Source organism: Montipora capricornis, chromosome 13, assembly GCF_036669925.1.
Source record: "Montipora capricornis isolate CH-2021 chromosome 13, ASM3666992v2, whole genome shotgun sequence".
Taxonomy (NCBI): domain Eukaryota; kingdom Metazoa; phylum Cnidaria; class Anthozoa; order Scleractinia; family Acroporidae; genus Montipora; species Montipora capricornis.
This window is the reverse complement of record NC_090895.1, coordinates 14,085,480-14,102,924: the sequence shown is the minus strand read 5'-3', so window position 1 is coordinate 14,102,924 and position 17,445 is coordinate 14,085,480. Positions and strand designations below refer to the sequence as shown.

The 17,445-nt window shown below is 45.5% G+C and overlaps 2 protein-coding genes across 2 annotated transcripts in view; one reads left to right on the top strand and one right to left on the bottom strand.

Moving 5' to 3' along the window:
* Positions 1-13,445, bottom strand: part of LOC138029162 (uncharacterized) — a 64,214-nt gene extending 50,769 nt beyond the window's left edge. Inside the window, exons 1-2 of the mRNA XM_068876864.1 lie at positions 13,345-13,445; positions 12,536-12,586 (exon numbers count right to left, since the gene is read on the bottom strand). The gene's annotated coding sequence lies outside the window, so the exon portion shown is untranslated. The remainder of the gene's footprint in view (positions 1-12,535; positions 12,587-13,344) is intronic.
* Positions 3,669-7,862, top strand: LOC138030572 (uncharacterized). The gene has a single exon (XM_068878469.1). It carries the CDS (start codon positions 3,669-3,671, stop codon positions 7,860-7,862), a length of 4,194 nt encoding a protein of 1,397 aa, XP_068734570.1.
* Positions 13,446-17,445: the final 4,000 nt, after the last annotated feature.

The following is a 17,445-nucleotide window of genomic DNA, read 5'->3' as shown; positions in this document are numbered from 1 at the left end:
ACAAATCAGACTACCAAACAACATGACTGCTGTCAGGTGACGCCGTGCAGGGGGTAATTGGATCTGTAATGGAAATAAACATGTCCATCAGTTCCTCGTCTCATACGATAGTGGCGAAGACGCCATATCTCTGCACATCTCCATGGCTTTCTCAACCAACTTTGGGTAGGACAACATTCATGTAACTGAGGCTGAAACAGGGTCTGGATCTGGAACGAAACAAGAACAATAAGGAGGTCCCAGACTATGATAACATCTCGCCCGTACCACCAAATGTCCTTCGGTATTCTGATAAACAAAATGTCCCTCCTCGTTACGGACCATCACCTGACGACGCCATACAGGTGGATCCAAATAATAAAGGGCCACGCCTCGGTCCTCATCATCATACTCCTCCAAATCCTCATCGTAAGGATCCTCCAAATCCTCATCCTCCAAATCGTACTCATCGTACATCCTCATCCTTATCACACGTAAATAAAATGTTCCGATGCCTGTGATCGGGTCCGATCCCGTATAATTATAAAATCCGTATCGTGCCACGACCGCATCGATGATGATCAGTTTCTGGACGATTGTATAACTTTCTCCATAACACTCTGCACAGTAACGATCGACATCCACGTACTCCTCGACATCCGGGGGAATGCTCAGCAGCTAAAACATAAACAAAGACACGCCTGTCAAACGTTCTTCCAGTAACATGATTCGAACGATGGGCGTATAGGGTCGTCTCTCGTGCACATGAAAGTCTTCACTCCACGTACAAAAACATCGGTCGGCACGAACCATCATCTACGAAAAATCCACAGTACATCGAGGTGTTAGTTCCCATAAGACACGCATCTGATAATGATCATCATTCCACACGAGGCTATAAGATCTCTCGACCGCAGACGATTTTTCCCTACGACGTTTATACGTCCCCTGACAATGTCGTGCATGCTCCTGCGGTGCTATGTTCGTTCGCTGGTCATTGAGTCGAACAAGACAATACATGCATGTGATGGGTCCATACGAACAACAAGGCGAATCCCAAAACGTGAACCCTTCCCCATTGGCGAACACCGTCATGAACTAAAAATAATAATAGTGAGCATCATAATAATGCTTAGTAGAGTCATAGTTTGGGTCACAGCGATTCATTTCGTCTTTGATAGATTGGTAGACACGGTAATAAACAGCCTCTTCCTTGGCGTAATAGAGTCTGTTGCGGTACGATCCAAAATTAGGCAGATTGCACCAGATCTAAACAGAAAATGACATCCATGTTAATAGGAGAATCGACTATCGGCGACGACGACGGCGACGACGAATACGGCCATGAGAACCGTCGACCGCCTTCCATAACTCCGCTATAATGTCTAGTTCTTTTGCCGTCCAACCCCTCTCCAATGAAAAGCGACTGATACATCTGAGGATACACCAAGTCTAATAAAAATTAAAAAAACAGTCACCATCGTCTCTGAGGACAGCAAGCACACCAACACCAACACATAGTCGTATTCTAAAAAACATAACATAGGTTATCGACGTTTGTATGCGTTAACGAGTCCATAAAACGGATCCCAAAAATCCACGTCAATCGCCTTCCACAACTCCGCCGTAACCTCCATCTCTTTTTTCGTCCAGCCCAGTTCATAAGAATAACGAGTAAACTGATTCAGACGACACCACATCTAACAATCATAAAGAGAACGAAACGTTTGAATCAGTATCCCGTCCCAATAGAGACCCGTGCCCCTAAGACGAAAGCAATAAGACGTACACGATCCGTATCCATAAGAGGTACAACGTCCGGGTGGAGCCAAGTCTGGAAAGATGGACGAAAACCAAAGCCACTGTCAATTAAAAAAAATCAACGGTCACGGTTACTGTAACCATTCAAACTCAATATAAGTAGATCGGCGACCCCCCGAATAACAACGACGACGTCCGTAGGAGACTTCCAACCCGTCACATCGACAACGAACGAGACACCCGTAACACAGGCAACCAAAGTAGTTGAGATCCAGTCGTTTCAAACAGTGAATGCACGTGGCGGCAGTCACCGTACAACGTTGAGGACACACCCACTTGATCCAAGTCCATCGATCCTTCGCCCCCAGTGGATAACCTCTGGTTCTATGTTCCTCCACCACCATCTATTAACAAAAAGAACCTATCTTAGAATCTCATTCAAGTAACGTCGTCTCCATCGAAGCTGCTTCATCGTTCTCGGAGGACGTGCCCGTCGCCACATCCAACAACCATTCCTCCATACCCATCTCGATAGCCTCTCATCCCCGAACGTATCCTCAAATTGACAAATCACCTACGAAAGAAAAAACGACCTATCTTAGAATCTCCCTCAAATAACACCGCCTCCATCGACGCTGCTCCTCCGTTCTCAGGGGTCGTCTCCGTCGCCACACCCAACGATCCTCTCTCCATATCCATCTCGAAATCCTCTCATCTAATGTTTGTTCCAATCGACAAATCACCTACAATAAAGCAAAAAAGCTACTGGGTCCAACAATAAAGCTACTGGGTCCAACTATACCCCTGACACAAATAACACCAGTCCCCCAAATCATGACGACACGGTGGAAACCCATAACCCACGTCACAGGTACAAATCAAACATCCCGGACGACGGTACGAATGGTATGAAAGCGCACAATTACAGTCCCATTGTCTACACGTCAGTTCCACATAACTGCAACGACATTCCCATTCGACCTGATGATGGTCCGACCTAGTGACCACCATGACCTACAAGAAAACAACGACAATGAGGAGATCGAAACGGCATACACAAAAGACCTCTCCGGTAGACGGGCCATCGACACCAACGACACACGACCATCCCTTCTGGACGACGAGACCGAAACCTGCCCGTACAATAACGATACCCCGGACAACCCAACATGCCCAAAAGACAAGTCCGACATTTCATGAGTCGGCTTCCCGCAGGATTACCCCCAGGGGCAAACCGTCGGCACGGTCCGCATTCAAAGACGATAGTCGATTCTCCTACGTACGTCGCCGTCATCTAAAAGACATCAAATAAAATAAACGAATCTATCAGATCCGCTTCGATTTCCACCCAATACAAATACCCGGTACGTACCGTGCCATGTTGAGCGCAACGTGGTAGACGGAGTAACTCTTCGTGAATGGGGTTCCAACGTTCCCTCCGGTCCTTCTCTCGTTCCTTCTCCTCCTCTCGATCTCGAACCTTCAATACATGATGACGTACTTCGGGAGGCAACAGGTCCCAATACGAAGCCTCGTTTCGGGTCGCCGGAGTCTTCTTGGTAATCCGGCCTTCTTTTCGCCAACGACCATTCTCTTGCTTGACCCAAACCTCTTGCTCATACTCTGGGTCTTGCTCCACCTCCATAGTACGTCTGGCGACTGCCATCTCCAGCGCACGTCTCTTGGGTTCGGATGCCATGACTTTTTCTGAGACTCCTCACTCGATCGAACTACTTAACAGGAATCGTTCCACCAATCCCCGTGCTCCTAAGGGGTCACATGACTCTCTGGGGGGATACCCCCCCATCCCCCCAGAAGACCTATCTCGCTCCGGATTGGTCCATCTAGGGTACACGTCAAGGTCGTTCAAGGTGACTCTTTTCTCTATAAAAGACACACCGTCTTCTTCAAACAAAAAACATCTCATCATGGATAGCGATAGTGATAGTGACTTGGTTGAAGCACTCGACGCGTTTGAACAAATTGGAGGTGCTGCTCCAGGACGTTTCGTCTTTGAAAGACTTCCTGTGGTCGAACGGCGTAGTGTCCGTCTCGGTGTTCGTGAACGCGTCTTTCAACTTCGCCCTCGACAGATTGGAGCGTTCATTCCTCGACAACGTCTCACCGATGCCCTCGTACAAGGTCTTCGTAGCGCTCTAGATGACTTAATCAACGATCAAGACATTCCCGATGGCGATCGCATTTACATTGCTCTAGCCTCCAATCGTATCGCCAATGCTTACAACGGTTGGGGTCTGCGGGCCGGAGAATGGCGCGCTCAAGGTCCCCGCGTGGATGCTTTACTTGGGAATCTTTCCCACATGCTCAACTCGAACGAACAATTTGAGATGGACGATTCCTTCACCCTCTCCTTCGTTCACGTACGCGGGGCTCCCACCGGTTCCGGTTACAAAAGAAAACATTTACCAGGGCATCAAGCGTCGACGCGTCTCAGAGAATTCAAGCGCTGCGTCTTACGTGTTCCACAGGATGATCAACATCTATGCTGTCCACGCGCCATCGTTCTGGCTCGAGGGGTCCATCAACATCGAGACGATCCCCAAAGGCGCCGACAATGGACTCGCTGTCGCGGTAACCATCGTCGCGTGACACGAGCGGCTCAAACACTTCTAGAGGAAGTCGGTCTTCCTCCTCAACCCTGTGGTCCTGAACAACTTCAACAACTCGTCACCGCTCCCAGTCTTCAAGACTACACCCTCGTGGTCGTAGATGCCAACCGCGCTTATGCTTGCTTTGCTTACGGTCGTGGGGACACGTTGTTAGGACTCTTACACGAAGACGGTCATTACGATGCCTTGTCTTCCTTACCTGGTTTCTTCGGCCAAGATTACTTTTGCAGTCAGTGTTTCCAAGCCTACAAGCATCTAGGTCAACATGCCTGTCGCAACAATCAAGCCCATCATTGCGGCGCCTGCTTGCAAAACGGATGTCCTGATTATACCGAGGCCTATCGACAGTACCGCTCGGCTCAGACGCCCTGTATTCTCTGTGGACGTTCTTTCTACGGAGATACGTGTCTCCAAACCCATCGGTCCAAGACCCACGCTGGGAAACCCGCGGATGCTGAACATCCTTCCGTCTGTGCCACCCGTCGTCAGTGTAAAGAATGTCACCGCACGTTACGCAGTCTCAAAGAGATCCGAACTCATCGGTGCGGGTATCGGAAATGTTCGTGCTGCAAGAACGACGTCGACGTCCATTCCCATCGATGTTTCTTACAAGTCGAAAAGACTCCCGCCGAAGAACGACGCTTGACACGGCAGCGACTCTCTTTCCAAAGGATCCTGAGCCAAGGACTGGCGCCTCTCTTAGAAAACGACGCCGCTGGATTGCACGCTTTCCTGGCGGGCGATAACGAGGACGACGAGGACGAGGACGATGAGGAACCGCCCTTGCACGTTTTCTTTGACATTGAGAGCATGCAAGTCGAGGGGCGTCACGTGCCCAATCTGGTAGTGGCCGAAATAGAAGACGACGATCGTCCCGTCTCGTTCCGAGATCCTCACGACTGTCTCTTTCATTTTCTGGAATGGTTAGAAACACTCACCGAAAACGGAACGCGACCCCTAACAGTCATCGCTCATAATTTCAAAGGGTATGACAGTTATCCCATCATCGATGAACTCCACCGGCAAAAGAGACAACTGGAACAAATACGAAACGGTGGGAAAGTCCTCCAACTCACCTACCCTCACGAACACACGACCATACGATTCATCGATTCACTCTCCCTCTTCCACATCCCCCTGCGCGATCTCCCCAAGACGTTCGGGCTCACCGAACTCAAGAAAGGATACTTTCCACATCTGTTCAATACCCCCGAACATCAAGCGTATGTAGGTCGACTTCCCGACAAAGCCTTCTACATGCCCGACGGCATGTCCGTCAAGAAACGTCGCGAATTTGATACCTGGTACGACGACCAAGCGGCACGTGAGGTCGTCTTTGATTTCCAAGCCGAACTCTTAGCCTACTGCCAATCGGACGTGAAACTCTTGAAACAAGGATGTCTCACGTTCATGCGGGATTTTCAAGGACGCGCTGAATTCAATCCCTTTGAACAAATGACGGTGGCTTCTGCCTGCAATCGCTACTTGCGTATGCACTGTATGGAAGAAGACTCCATCGCTTCCGAACCTCCCTTAGGATGGCGAGGTCGTGTCAATCATTCCCAAGCCTCCATGGAATGGTTGACGTGGTGCGAACATCATCTACGACAACGAGCCTACCTGGCCCTCTCGCCGGAAGAACACGAGAACCACGAAGCCCTAGCTCGTGCCTACGGACAGTACGACGCTCATCATCCCTTGCATCGCCAACGTATCCAGCATGCTCGAAACGAAGGCGAGTACCGCATCCCTGGTACCCGGTACACGGTCGACGGATACGATGCTGATACCAAGACCGTTTACGAATTCTGCGGGTGCTTCTGGCACGGATGTCGGACTTGCCATCCTCAACGCACCGACGTGCATCCGACCTTACTCGATCGCACCATGGACGAGGTCCGTGCTCTCGTCGACAAGAAACGCACGTTCCTCATCAACCGTGGGTACCAAGTGGTGACCATGTGGGAATGCACCTGGAATGCTCTCAAACAAACCAACCAGGACATCATAGACTTTCTAGCCCGTCAACACCTCCAAGCTCCCCTGGAACCACGCGACGCTTTTTACGGAGGTCGGACCAATGCCGTACGTCTCTACGCTCACGTCGACGAGGAGAAGGAGGAAGAGATCCGATACGACGATTACACGTCCTTGTATCCTTGGGTCAACAAGTACGGCACCTATCCGCTCGGTCATCCCATCTTCCTGTACGAACCCGACACCACCGATCTCTCGCCTTACTTTGGTTTGGCCAAATGTACCGTCCTTCCACCCCAACGTCTCTACCATCCCGTGTTGCCTTACCGCAGTCACGACAAACTCACGTTTCCCTTATGTCGTACCTGCATCGAAGAGAACATTTCCAAACCTCTTTTGGAAAAGACACATGCCTGTCATCACACGGACGAAGAACGTGTTCTCGTCGGTACCTGGTGCACCCCCGAACTCGACATGGCTGTACAGAAAGGTTACGTCATTCAACACGTTCACGAAGTATGGCATTTCGATCAGCAACGTACGGGACTTTTCCAATCCTACGTGAACACGTGGCTCCAAATCAAAGAAGAAGCCAGCGGTTGGCCCGAAGGCTGCACTACCCCGGATCAGAAACAAGCTCACATCGATGCCTACTATGCTCGGGAAGGCATTCGTCTCGATCCCACCAAAATCGAAAAGAACCCTGGACTCCGAGCCCTGGCTAAGATGATGCTCAACTCCATGTGGGGCAAGTTCGGGCAACGGATCAACAAGACTCAGGTCCGAGAATTCACCGAACCTCAATCGTTCATCGAGTTCCTCGACAGCGATCAACACGATGTCCGTTACGTCAGTTCCCTCACCGAAGACCGGGTCGAAGTCCACTACAAACTCCAAACGCACGATGTCCTACCTTCACCCAACCTGAACATCTTCATTGCTGCCTTCACGACCTGTCATGCCCGACTCCGTCTCTATCGAGCCCTCGATCATCTCGGTGAACGCGTGCTCTACTTCGACACCGACTCGGTCGTCTATCTCCATCGTCCTGGCGACCCACCCTTGGACCCTCCACGAGGCGCCTACCTTGGCGACTTCAAGGATGAACTGGATGCGGGCGATCACATTGTGGAATTCTGCTCGGGCGTTCCCAAGAACTACGGTTACAAGACCAAGAGGGGAAACGTCGGAGGCAAGTTCAGCGGTTTCTCGCTGAACGTCGAAAGGTTGACTGAATTGAATTATGGTGTCGTGCGTCAAAACACTCTGGATGAATTGCATCGTCCTCTAGACCGACCGCGTACCACTCGTGTCACGCAATCTCACACCATCCAAAGAAATGCCAAGACGTACACCTTGGAAACCCAGCCTTCTCACAAGGACTACCGGCTCGTCTACTCCAAACGGGTCCTGGATCCCACCACGGCCCAGACCTACCCTTACGGTTATGAACGGTTCACCGAAGAGGATCTGGATCTGGCTCAAATTTTAGCGGACCTATTTAGGGACGAGTAGACACCAGGTCTCCTCACACGTTCCCGCTTGTAAAAATAAGTTTGTTATCATTAAACCGTTATGATTCGAGAAAAAAAAATCACCTCTGGTCTCCTTCATGTTCCCCCCGGATCTCGGTCCACATTCCAAACATACTTTCTTCATGTTCCGCATTCCAAACATACTTTCCAACTTGTCCTTCGATTATGACGTCAAATGGACTTTGACCCCACCGTCTTAACCAATCCTGTTCACGTGTGCACGTGATAATGGCGGACCCTAAAATTTCCACCAATCAGAAGCCGATGCATCTCATTAAAAATCGCTCTCGACCAATCAGAATGCTCCATTTCAAAGTGGCTCATATTCCCCTATAGTACTACTAACGTTTGATCATTAGAGTGAGCCTGGATAATAGAAGTGTAGTAGGATGACTTTAAAAAATCAATACGGTTGTTGACGACGCTACACTGGAACACGTAGTTTTCATGATCAATCAGTAGACCACTAGAAAGCCATTTCCTTTCCAGGCACCATCTCTTCCTTTCTTCTCTGTCGCTTCAGGCTTACACCATGAAGCAGACGGTCTGATGGCGAAACACTTAGATTCATCGGGGCATGTTTATCAATCAACTAGACGCTCCATCAGCGTACACTGGGTTGCCTGTGGTACGTGTTTTTTCAAAAGCAAAAGGGATTGAGTTGGGTGGTATTAAACTGCAGCGTTCCAGGCATTTTTTTCAAGTCGGGGGTCAATAAGACCATTTAAGGGGTCACCCAGAAGTCGTACCAGCAGAGGCCCTTAATTAAATGGCTCACACATTCATACGATGAAACATATCTTTTCCAGGTTAAAACCTGGCTACCGGCCTATTAATCATTTGTCAGAAATTCCTGTCCTCTTTAGAAAAAATAGACACGCATTGCTTACGTGTGGTCATGCAATAACAGAGCGCTTTATTCCATATTGTCAACTGAGCTGCGTTTTGTCTTCCAGGAGATTCAAGTTGTCTTTGCGTAATACGTAGCTCTAATAGTACACAATATTGTTTTGGTATTGTATATCATTGTAGTGCCATGGTAGAAGTCTTAGGTAAATAGCCCCCTGAGGAGACAAGTGATTACTAGCAAAGTACTGAACTCAGAAAGATTGAAGAAAATAAAAGGGAATCGTGAAACACTGGCTTCTGGGCTGACATGTTGATCATTTTCAAGTTCCCTCACAACTTCTTTTCACCACAAGTTTAAGCGTGTACTCTAAGCATCTGACAGCGTTGTAGTACAAGAGTTCACTGAAGTTAACCCTATCCGGCGGGATTAGTATCTGGATGGGTGACTTAAAAAATATACCAATTTGCAACAAAAGCATAGGACCGAAAAGTCTATTGTAACTCTCCAAAATGAGAACCAAGCACGGTACAGATTTTGTTAGCTTGCTTTATGCAAAACAAATATTGATGCAAAAGTAAATAAATATGGATACACAGTGTTGTGAAGGAATCTCTATCCAGTAGGACTCAGGGTACCCATATTCACTACATGGTAGTTATCACCATGAAACCATGTTTCAGTTAGTACCAAAACATCAATATCATTATCCATAGTGAACGAATTAATTTGCCATTGCTTTATTACCAGCGGATCTAATATTGAGATAAGAAAGGCGCAAACAGATCACGCTCTTTACTCCAGAAGTATTGTTGACACGACAGACCGAAACAAGCACCCGTGAAGGATTGCTTTGTGTAATGCGTCGTTCATTACACAATCTAACTGGAATGGAATGGAAATATTGGAACAAACATTTATGACGGCTGACAAATCAATCCCACGGGCTGTTCGTCTCTAGACATGACGATAAATTGTAGACCTTACTGGAATCCTCTGGGTATCAGTACAATAAGGCCCAGGTTGTGGATGGACATTGCCACTGAGTTAGATAGAAAGAACAATGGCCTAGGACTTTCTTTCCTCACGATACAGAGGTGTTGAACGCCACTGTTGGTATGCCAACAGCGGGCATTAGACAGGGCCAATAGGGTGACTACCTTCAGTGTCAATTCCTTCAGTTTAAGTGATGAATAAAGTGAGAGGGATTTCAGGTAAACCGTGACCCCAATGCCAACATCCCAGGTCGTGCAGTATTTAGATTGAGGAGGCCCTCCCATGAAGACTCCCTTCATAAAACCTGACAGAAACTGATGCCTTGCAATCGTGCGACCAGTGACTAATTCAATAGAGGCTGGCAATGCTGACTGTTAAGTGTTGCGTAGGTTTTGCTGTCAACGTATATCCAGTAGGGAAAATTCAGGTAATCCTCTACAGGGCCTTAAAAAATATCCGGCGATTTCAGACTGCAACAGCTACACAATGCACGCCTGGCTGGGTTGCACGGTTTCTCTGTGCCTGTAGAGCAGGATTCGCTGATAACTTCCGTAGACCCAGTTGAGATTTCTTGACAATTGAGCTGTTCTCTGATACTGTCCAGGAGTCTAACTGGAGTTGATCTCGTAGTGGAAGTAATCGATTTTTTATGACGCAGAAGTAGTTGGTTCAGCCATCTGGGAAGCAGGATCAGGCAGGTGATTCACATTCCTAACATTGCCGGGTACCATGACTGGGAAGGCCACAAAGGCGTGATCATTAGTGAAAGTGGTAGGTTTTCCCTCCTTTCGTGCACTGGGACTCTGGGAATCAGGCATACCCAGTAAGTAAGTGAGTAAGCCACGCAAAAACGGCAGGATGGACTCAACTCAATTCTGTCGTTGAAGTGACTCAAACTCAAGTCCACTCTATTATCCTTCAGGCCTGGTAGGTGCACCGCAGAAATACAGCACTGCTATATCTCTCGAGCCAAATTGTTAACATTCCGACCTCAGATTGGATTAAACACACTGATCAGAGGAAAGAATGCATTGCGTTGGAGCTTTTATTGCCTCGAAGTTGTCTCTTATCCGAGGGGATAACCCCTTCATCGTCAGTAAAATCCGGGGATCAGATGTGATCTTGGACCATTCATCAAGTCCTTGTGTGCTTGGTGGACTTCAATTTCGGAGCTCCTCTTGGCCGACGATCTGTCTAAGAATCTGGACGACATTTCTAAAGCTAACAATATAGCTATAACGATTACAGTACACAGAACAGAGTGGCGACAGATGTGTTGACTACACGCCAAACGATAATTTTTAATACAGAACATACCTGACCTCTGCTGCTTGGGGCAACTAGGAGTGGTACAGTCTACAGTGCTGCTTGTCAAACGAAGAAATTCCAAACCAAAACACAACATTCTTACAAAGACAAGTGGTCGTTGTAAGTGCCACCGACAATAGTACTAATAATACACTAGCTGGCAATTTAGCCTTCAAGGTTGAAACCCTTGATCAACTCAGGTTTCAGACATTCTCAACTCTTCAATAACGCTTGAAAGCCAGCATTGCGATGACAGAGATGACGTCGAACAGAGGACCCAGAAGATATTTGGGGTCTAGGAGTTCCTTTTTTTAACGTGACAAGCACCTGTGCAGTCTTCTGAAGCCCTAAAAAAGGCCGTGTTTCCCTTGTGGGACAGTTCGTTCCAAAGTGATATATCCACGTGTGGATGAACATAATTTACATCATTTTGCAACTCTCAGGTGTGTGATACTTCTCCCCAAGAGACTGCATTCTCTCCTCTATCGTTTTGAGGTAAACGATTTTGCTTACTCGCTTAAACAGAAAATCTAGCACTTTTGGAAGTTTTGTACCACTCACATCCGAAATGGACAGTGGGACGTCACTCTCTTCAGAATCTACTGTTTCAGTTTCACGGCTTGATAAGTCCCAATCGAGTACAATGTAATTCAGTGGGATCAAAATGTCGAGCACGTTTTGGCTCAGGTCCCAAGTCAAGAATCAATAAGAATTCAACAAATTCGGTCAATTTATGCTGCTAATTCCAAGATGATTATACCGTATAAGCAAAGAATCTTTGCTGAACAGAGCACACTTGGCTTGATTTCGCCATTGCCAGCACCTTCCCTATGATGTTTGAATAGACTTGGGGTAAAAGAGGACTCTATACTGGAACTCTGCATTTTGCGAGACAAAATCGCAACCTGACAAGACACTTAAGACGCTCGCTTGTAAGGATCAAATAAAGTAAGAAAAGAAACATGCGCTTACCTTGAGCAATAGCACAAAGAAAGAAGAGGTTTGACCTGGGTCTGCACATGGTTATATTTGACTGCCATTTCATTTGCATAACAATGGCTCTTTGAAACAAAGGTGAATTGCGCATGTGCATGTCGCTATTTGTTTAGCATCGATGTTTTGTGCATTGTCGAAAAACAACTTTGCCATTTGCATCTTCTCAACTCATAGATGGCTGTGTTTCAGTGCAGAAGTTCTATGCAGCCATCCTTCATGCTATCATGCAAATGTGGATGTATATGTACTGCATAACAACATCTCTAAGCACCAATAGTAAATTAAAATTACTTACTTCTCGTAATAAATTAAAATACCTCACATGTTACGCCAATTACCAACTGCTGATTTTATATGTGGATAGAGAAGATTTGGAAAGATTCCTACAACCGGTATAAAGTCTGGTAAGCTAGAAAATGGTACTCAGTCCTGTGCTTGGAAGAGACTCTCACCCAAAATTTGAATTTCAGACAACTCCTTACAGTGATTACAAGTATCAATAATACCTTGTTCCTGATCACTGCTTGTGCTTGTTCCCGCAGCTGCCTGGTCAGGATCTATTGGAAAACAAACAACATAATCTCCTGTCAGGCTGAAACAATCCTAATCCAAAAGTTGCAAAATTTCTCCTTGACAATGAATTGCGAATGATTTCCTTTTAGGTAGAAAGGTTACATCTCACACTTGCAAAGTGTGCTTGTTCATTTTTAAACCAACATCATGTTATTTTGTAAAACTATGATTGTCATCAAGATATCTTGCCCAATGCAATGGTTGGACTGAATCGCGCACCGGTGGCTCAGTTGGTTGAGCTCCGGGCTGTTACGCTGGAGTTCGTGATTTCAATTCTGGCTGGACCAACACTCGGAGTCTTTAAATAACTGAGGAGAAAGTGCTGCCTTTGTAATGACATCTGCAAACGGTTAGACTCTCTAGTCTTCTCAGATAAGGACGATAGGCCGGATGTCCCGCCTCACAACCCTTCAATGTTCATAATCCTGTGGGACGTAAAAGAACCCGCACACTTGTCGTAAAGAGTAGGGCATGTAGTTCCCGGTGTTGTGGTCTGGTCTTTCTGGTCTGGATAGGGTAGGGTGGAGCACCTCTCATAGGACCTTGAGTCCTGTTCGTGCTCCTTCCCTCTGGGCAGGTTTGCCCAGTAGAAGAGACAAACCAGATGTCTCGTAAAAACAAAAACAAAAACAAAAACAAAACTAACAGCCTTGAAAATTATCTCAATCTACTTAACCATGCACCATGATTGTCATCAAGATATCTTTCCCATAATGAACCAGTAAATAGAAAAAAATATTACCATAACGTTCATCTTTCTTTTTCTTCCCCGAAATATTTCCAAAGCAACGTCCCGCAGAACATCTTTTACTGGCTTCTGACCTTGCTCTTTAGACATCTTCTATCATCACTGTACAAGGAAACAGAATTTCAGTGAGACAGGGGTCAGTGTTTTGTGCAGATGACGTACATGTAAAGAAATGAAACCAAGATTAATCAGCATCCCAACCATTCATCAGATTTGCTTGTTCACCTATAGTTCAAGCACGGAGGGCGATTTAAAATTCTTTTTCCTTCTAATTGAGAGCTATGGGATTAGGTGACGTGAGTGGGAGGACAGGTAAGAACCAGCCCACTGCTCAGAAGTACCAGTGGCAGCAAGGTTCAGTGCATGCCTTCTTCACACCAAGGGACTGACTGGATAATCAGCTGTCATACTTACTTCCACTCCAAACACACTGCAGGGAAGGAAAGCAGGGTAGAGTTAAAGGTGTGCAAGAAACATGCAAGCTATAGGAATGGGTGACATTAAGCAGATTTTGTGTTAGTTTTTAGGGGGTGAAAGTACACAAAGTTTTGAAGTGGGCCATAACTGAGCCCTTTGGCTGGATTTTGATCTGGGCCCAATGCAATGGAGCCCCACTGATTTGAAAAGCAGAGCTACTTCAAGTTTTATTTGGGACTTCAGATCCAACTACACGTACTAGAGCCACAAGAATAGCATTTTCAAAACAATGACAAAGGACGGATTGTTAATGTTTTGTAGAAATTAACTTCACGGCTGCAGGCTTGCAATACAAGACTGAAGGACTAGTACTCTCAGAATTTCTAGAATTTATTTGCCAGCTTATTCTCCAACCACATCTTAAATTTGATACATTGTATGCCTTATTCTCATGGGAAATTAGTTGTGTTGTCATGTTCAGTCGTTTTCTCTTCGCTATTCGGAAGGTGCGAAGTTTCGTACGTTCGATTCAGTGGTGTTTTGGAAAGGAAAGGCGTTTGTTTTTCTGTTCAATGAGTCAAACAACGCCGAAAAAACCCGCTTCGCGTAGAGAAAGAAAACCAAAAAAAGCAACAGCGTCTGACAGTTGCAGATTGTGCAGTTGTTGTTTTAAAACGCAGTTTGGAAATTTTAGTTCAGCGGCAGAAAGGCTAAACGCATTCGATGTTATCTGCTCTTCCATAAGGCTTTTGGGCGGACAAATGACAATAATTGTCGGGCGTTCGACTGAAGATGCATTTGACGAGTTGGAGGCTCTGTTTTTCGCCAAAACAAACAGCTGAAATATCAGGCTTTTTCCAAAGCCCGTTGGCTGCACACCAAAAACATCTCTTCCTTTGAGAGGCGATTCCACAGCTTCCTTTTGCTCCGATTTCAAAACAAATCCTAAATCGCTCGCAAGCGCATCCAATGTTGGAGACTGAAAATTATAGTCGTTGATTGCGTGAACTTAAGTAATTGTCGGTTTGGTTTCCTAAATCTTCAGGGTATTATGAAAACAGATCAATTAGAGAATGTGGCAGACACCGGAAATTCCGAAGTGATCTAGGCGTGATAGCGTGGGGTTTTTGACAGTGATTGGCAACACTAGTGATTGAGACTGTATCAAGCGAGATTGTGTTAAATAAACCTAAAAATATTAAACTTGTGACTTGTGGAGAACACTGCTTATTGGGAGGCGAGCATTCTTCATACCAAGTCCACATCGTCCATTTTCCCGCGAGGTTACTGTTTTACTGTGAAACTGATACGGCGTCTAGGTGTGATTGACATTTGACGAAAGGCTGCGTCAGAAGTAAACCAATGGAAATTTCCCGTTGCTGGAAGAACGGGTAATTTTGAACGAATTTAATATATGCATAGCGGACGGTCGTATTTTTTCGCGTCTCTCCCCATTCTCCCTCGCCGTTTCTACACTCGTTCCAGACCTTTTTTCTGAATATTTACCGCGTCGCTTGCGTTCGCAATAAATACGACTGTTTAGCAGTCTAAGCCAAGGACAGCAATAAAAAAGTGAGGATTTCTCTCACTGAATTTAGCTTTCTAAACTGTCTCCAAACCTACAGTGTATTCCCACCTCGTCCTTTAAAATATAGGTGAAGTTGCTCAAACTTCCACATACAGGCCCCATGCATGGCTCAAATATGCCATCCTTAACCCCTTTATACATGCATCTATGGCTGGGTGAAGAAAGGATGCTCAAAAACGCTTTATTCTCATGAAATACTAGGATTATCCTTCTTACGAAAAAGTCATAATCTTCACCGCGCACAGTGAACATATAATTTTTATCTTCCATATGTAAGGGTATGGGTGTCGTCATGGTAACTAACATGATTATCCAATAAAACGCGAGCTTCCCCTTCATTGTAAGATACTCTTGCGCTGTAATACAGTTCTTCTCTACTACATAAACATTTTTTTGCACAATTTGACAATTTGACAGTCAAAGGTGAGCAAAAAACATGCAAGCTATAGGAATGGGTGACATTAAGCAGATTTTGTGGTAGTTTTCAGGAGGTGAAAGTACACAAAGTTTTGAAGTGGGCCATAACTGAGCCCTTTGGCTGGATTTTGATCTGGGCCAAATGCAATGGAGCTATGTAATAATTAATTTTTCTATACATAATTTCCCATGGGCCTGTTCTTGCCACTGCATAACATAATGTGGCCCCCCTTTGAGTCTGCACATGAAATAAGATGACCCGCCCTCAACCACAGAAACAGTTTTGATACAACTTAAATTAAGCTCAATGAACTATTCAAAGAAAATAGCCCTCCTCCCACATCTGGTGGTTGTCACTGTGATCTGAATATCATCCTCTTCCTCATCATTTTCATACTACATTAATAATATTTGAGCATTGTATGGCTAAAATTAAAATTCCTTAAAAAGCCGTGAGCTATGAGTTGAACACAAGTTGAAGTCAGGGGCGGCGGACCCGCATATGAAAGGTGCAGGGATGTCATCTCGGTTAGGGGTGTAAAGTTCGGATTTTGGTCTCATTTAGGTGTTCTTGGCAAAACGCCGTCATTTCTAGCAGTGAACGTCTCGTTTAGGATTGCACACAAAGAAATATAAAAAAAATTAAATGTAATATATAGATTTAGCCAACTCTTAGCGACATAACTCCGAAAAGTGGGAAGTAATAGGTATAACACACAAATGAGATCTTTCCCTCCCCATAATTATATTCATTGGATAGAGGCTTAAAACCAGGAAGTGCGTTAGTATGTCCTCCCAGAAATGTAGAAGGGCTTGCATTGATTGAAATGAAGGTTGATAGAAAGTATTACTGTTAATTTGTTATCACAAAAACAAGTCAAGTTGAATTGTTTCAAAATTGGTTAGGATTACCCTCTCACCTCAGCACAGACTCCTACTGACAGTGTGCTCTTGTTCTTCCTCTCTGAGTCTCCTAGTAAAACAGCAGAGAGAGAGAATTACCTACAATCGTTAAGGAAGGGTGGGGGGGGGGGACTCTTAACTACAGAAAGACAATGGTTGCTAAGGAATCTTTTTAGTCAAGAGCCCTACAAAAAGGTTGCATAAATGGTTCTTTGAACTAACTTTTCACTGGAAATCTGGCATCACTTCAATCACGACGCACATGTGCAACTAGTCGCAGTCCTCTGTCGTGTGTTTCAGTGAAAATTAATTATCTCAAAACTCTTAGGAAACAAACAGGCAGCCTTCAACTTTCTAAAAAAGGGATTTTCCCTTTTTGGGGGTGTAGTTAAAAAAACAGGGGCTTGGTTTTTGGGGGGTCCAAAAAAAGAATGTGATATTCCTTCCTTGCGTTCTACTTCTCCTACCCCTCCCTGATCTTGTCCATTACCTCTATCCTACCCCAACCTGTATACTGCTCTTGTTGACTGAAAATCTGAGAGAACAATATTTTAAATCTTGTATAAACAAGTCAATGTATTGCAGAATGAATCATTAAGAACATCACTGTTTTTTTGTTACAAAATCTAGTCCTACTATGTGAAAGACAGGAAAGAGTTTAGCTCTGAGGAAGGACTAATGCTCAAAATGTCAGCTTTCAAATTTCTTTACAGTGGTCAATTATTACCACATCAACTCCCTTGATAAACCCTTTTCTTTATTTCACTTTC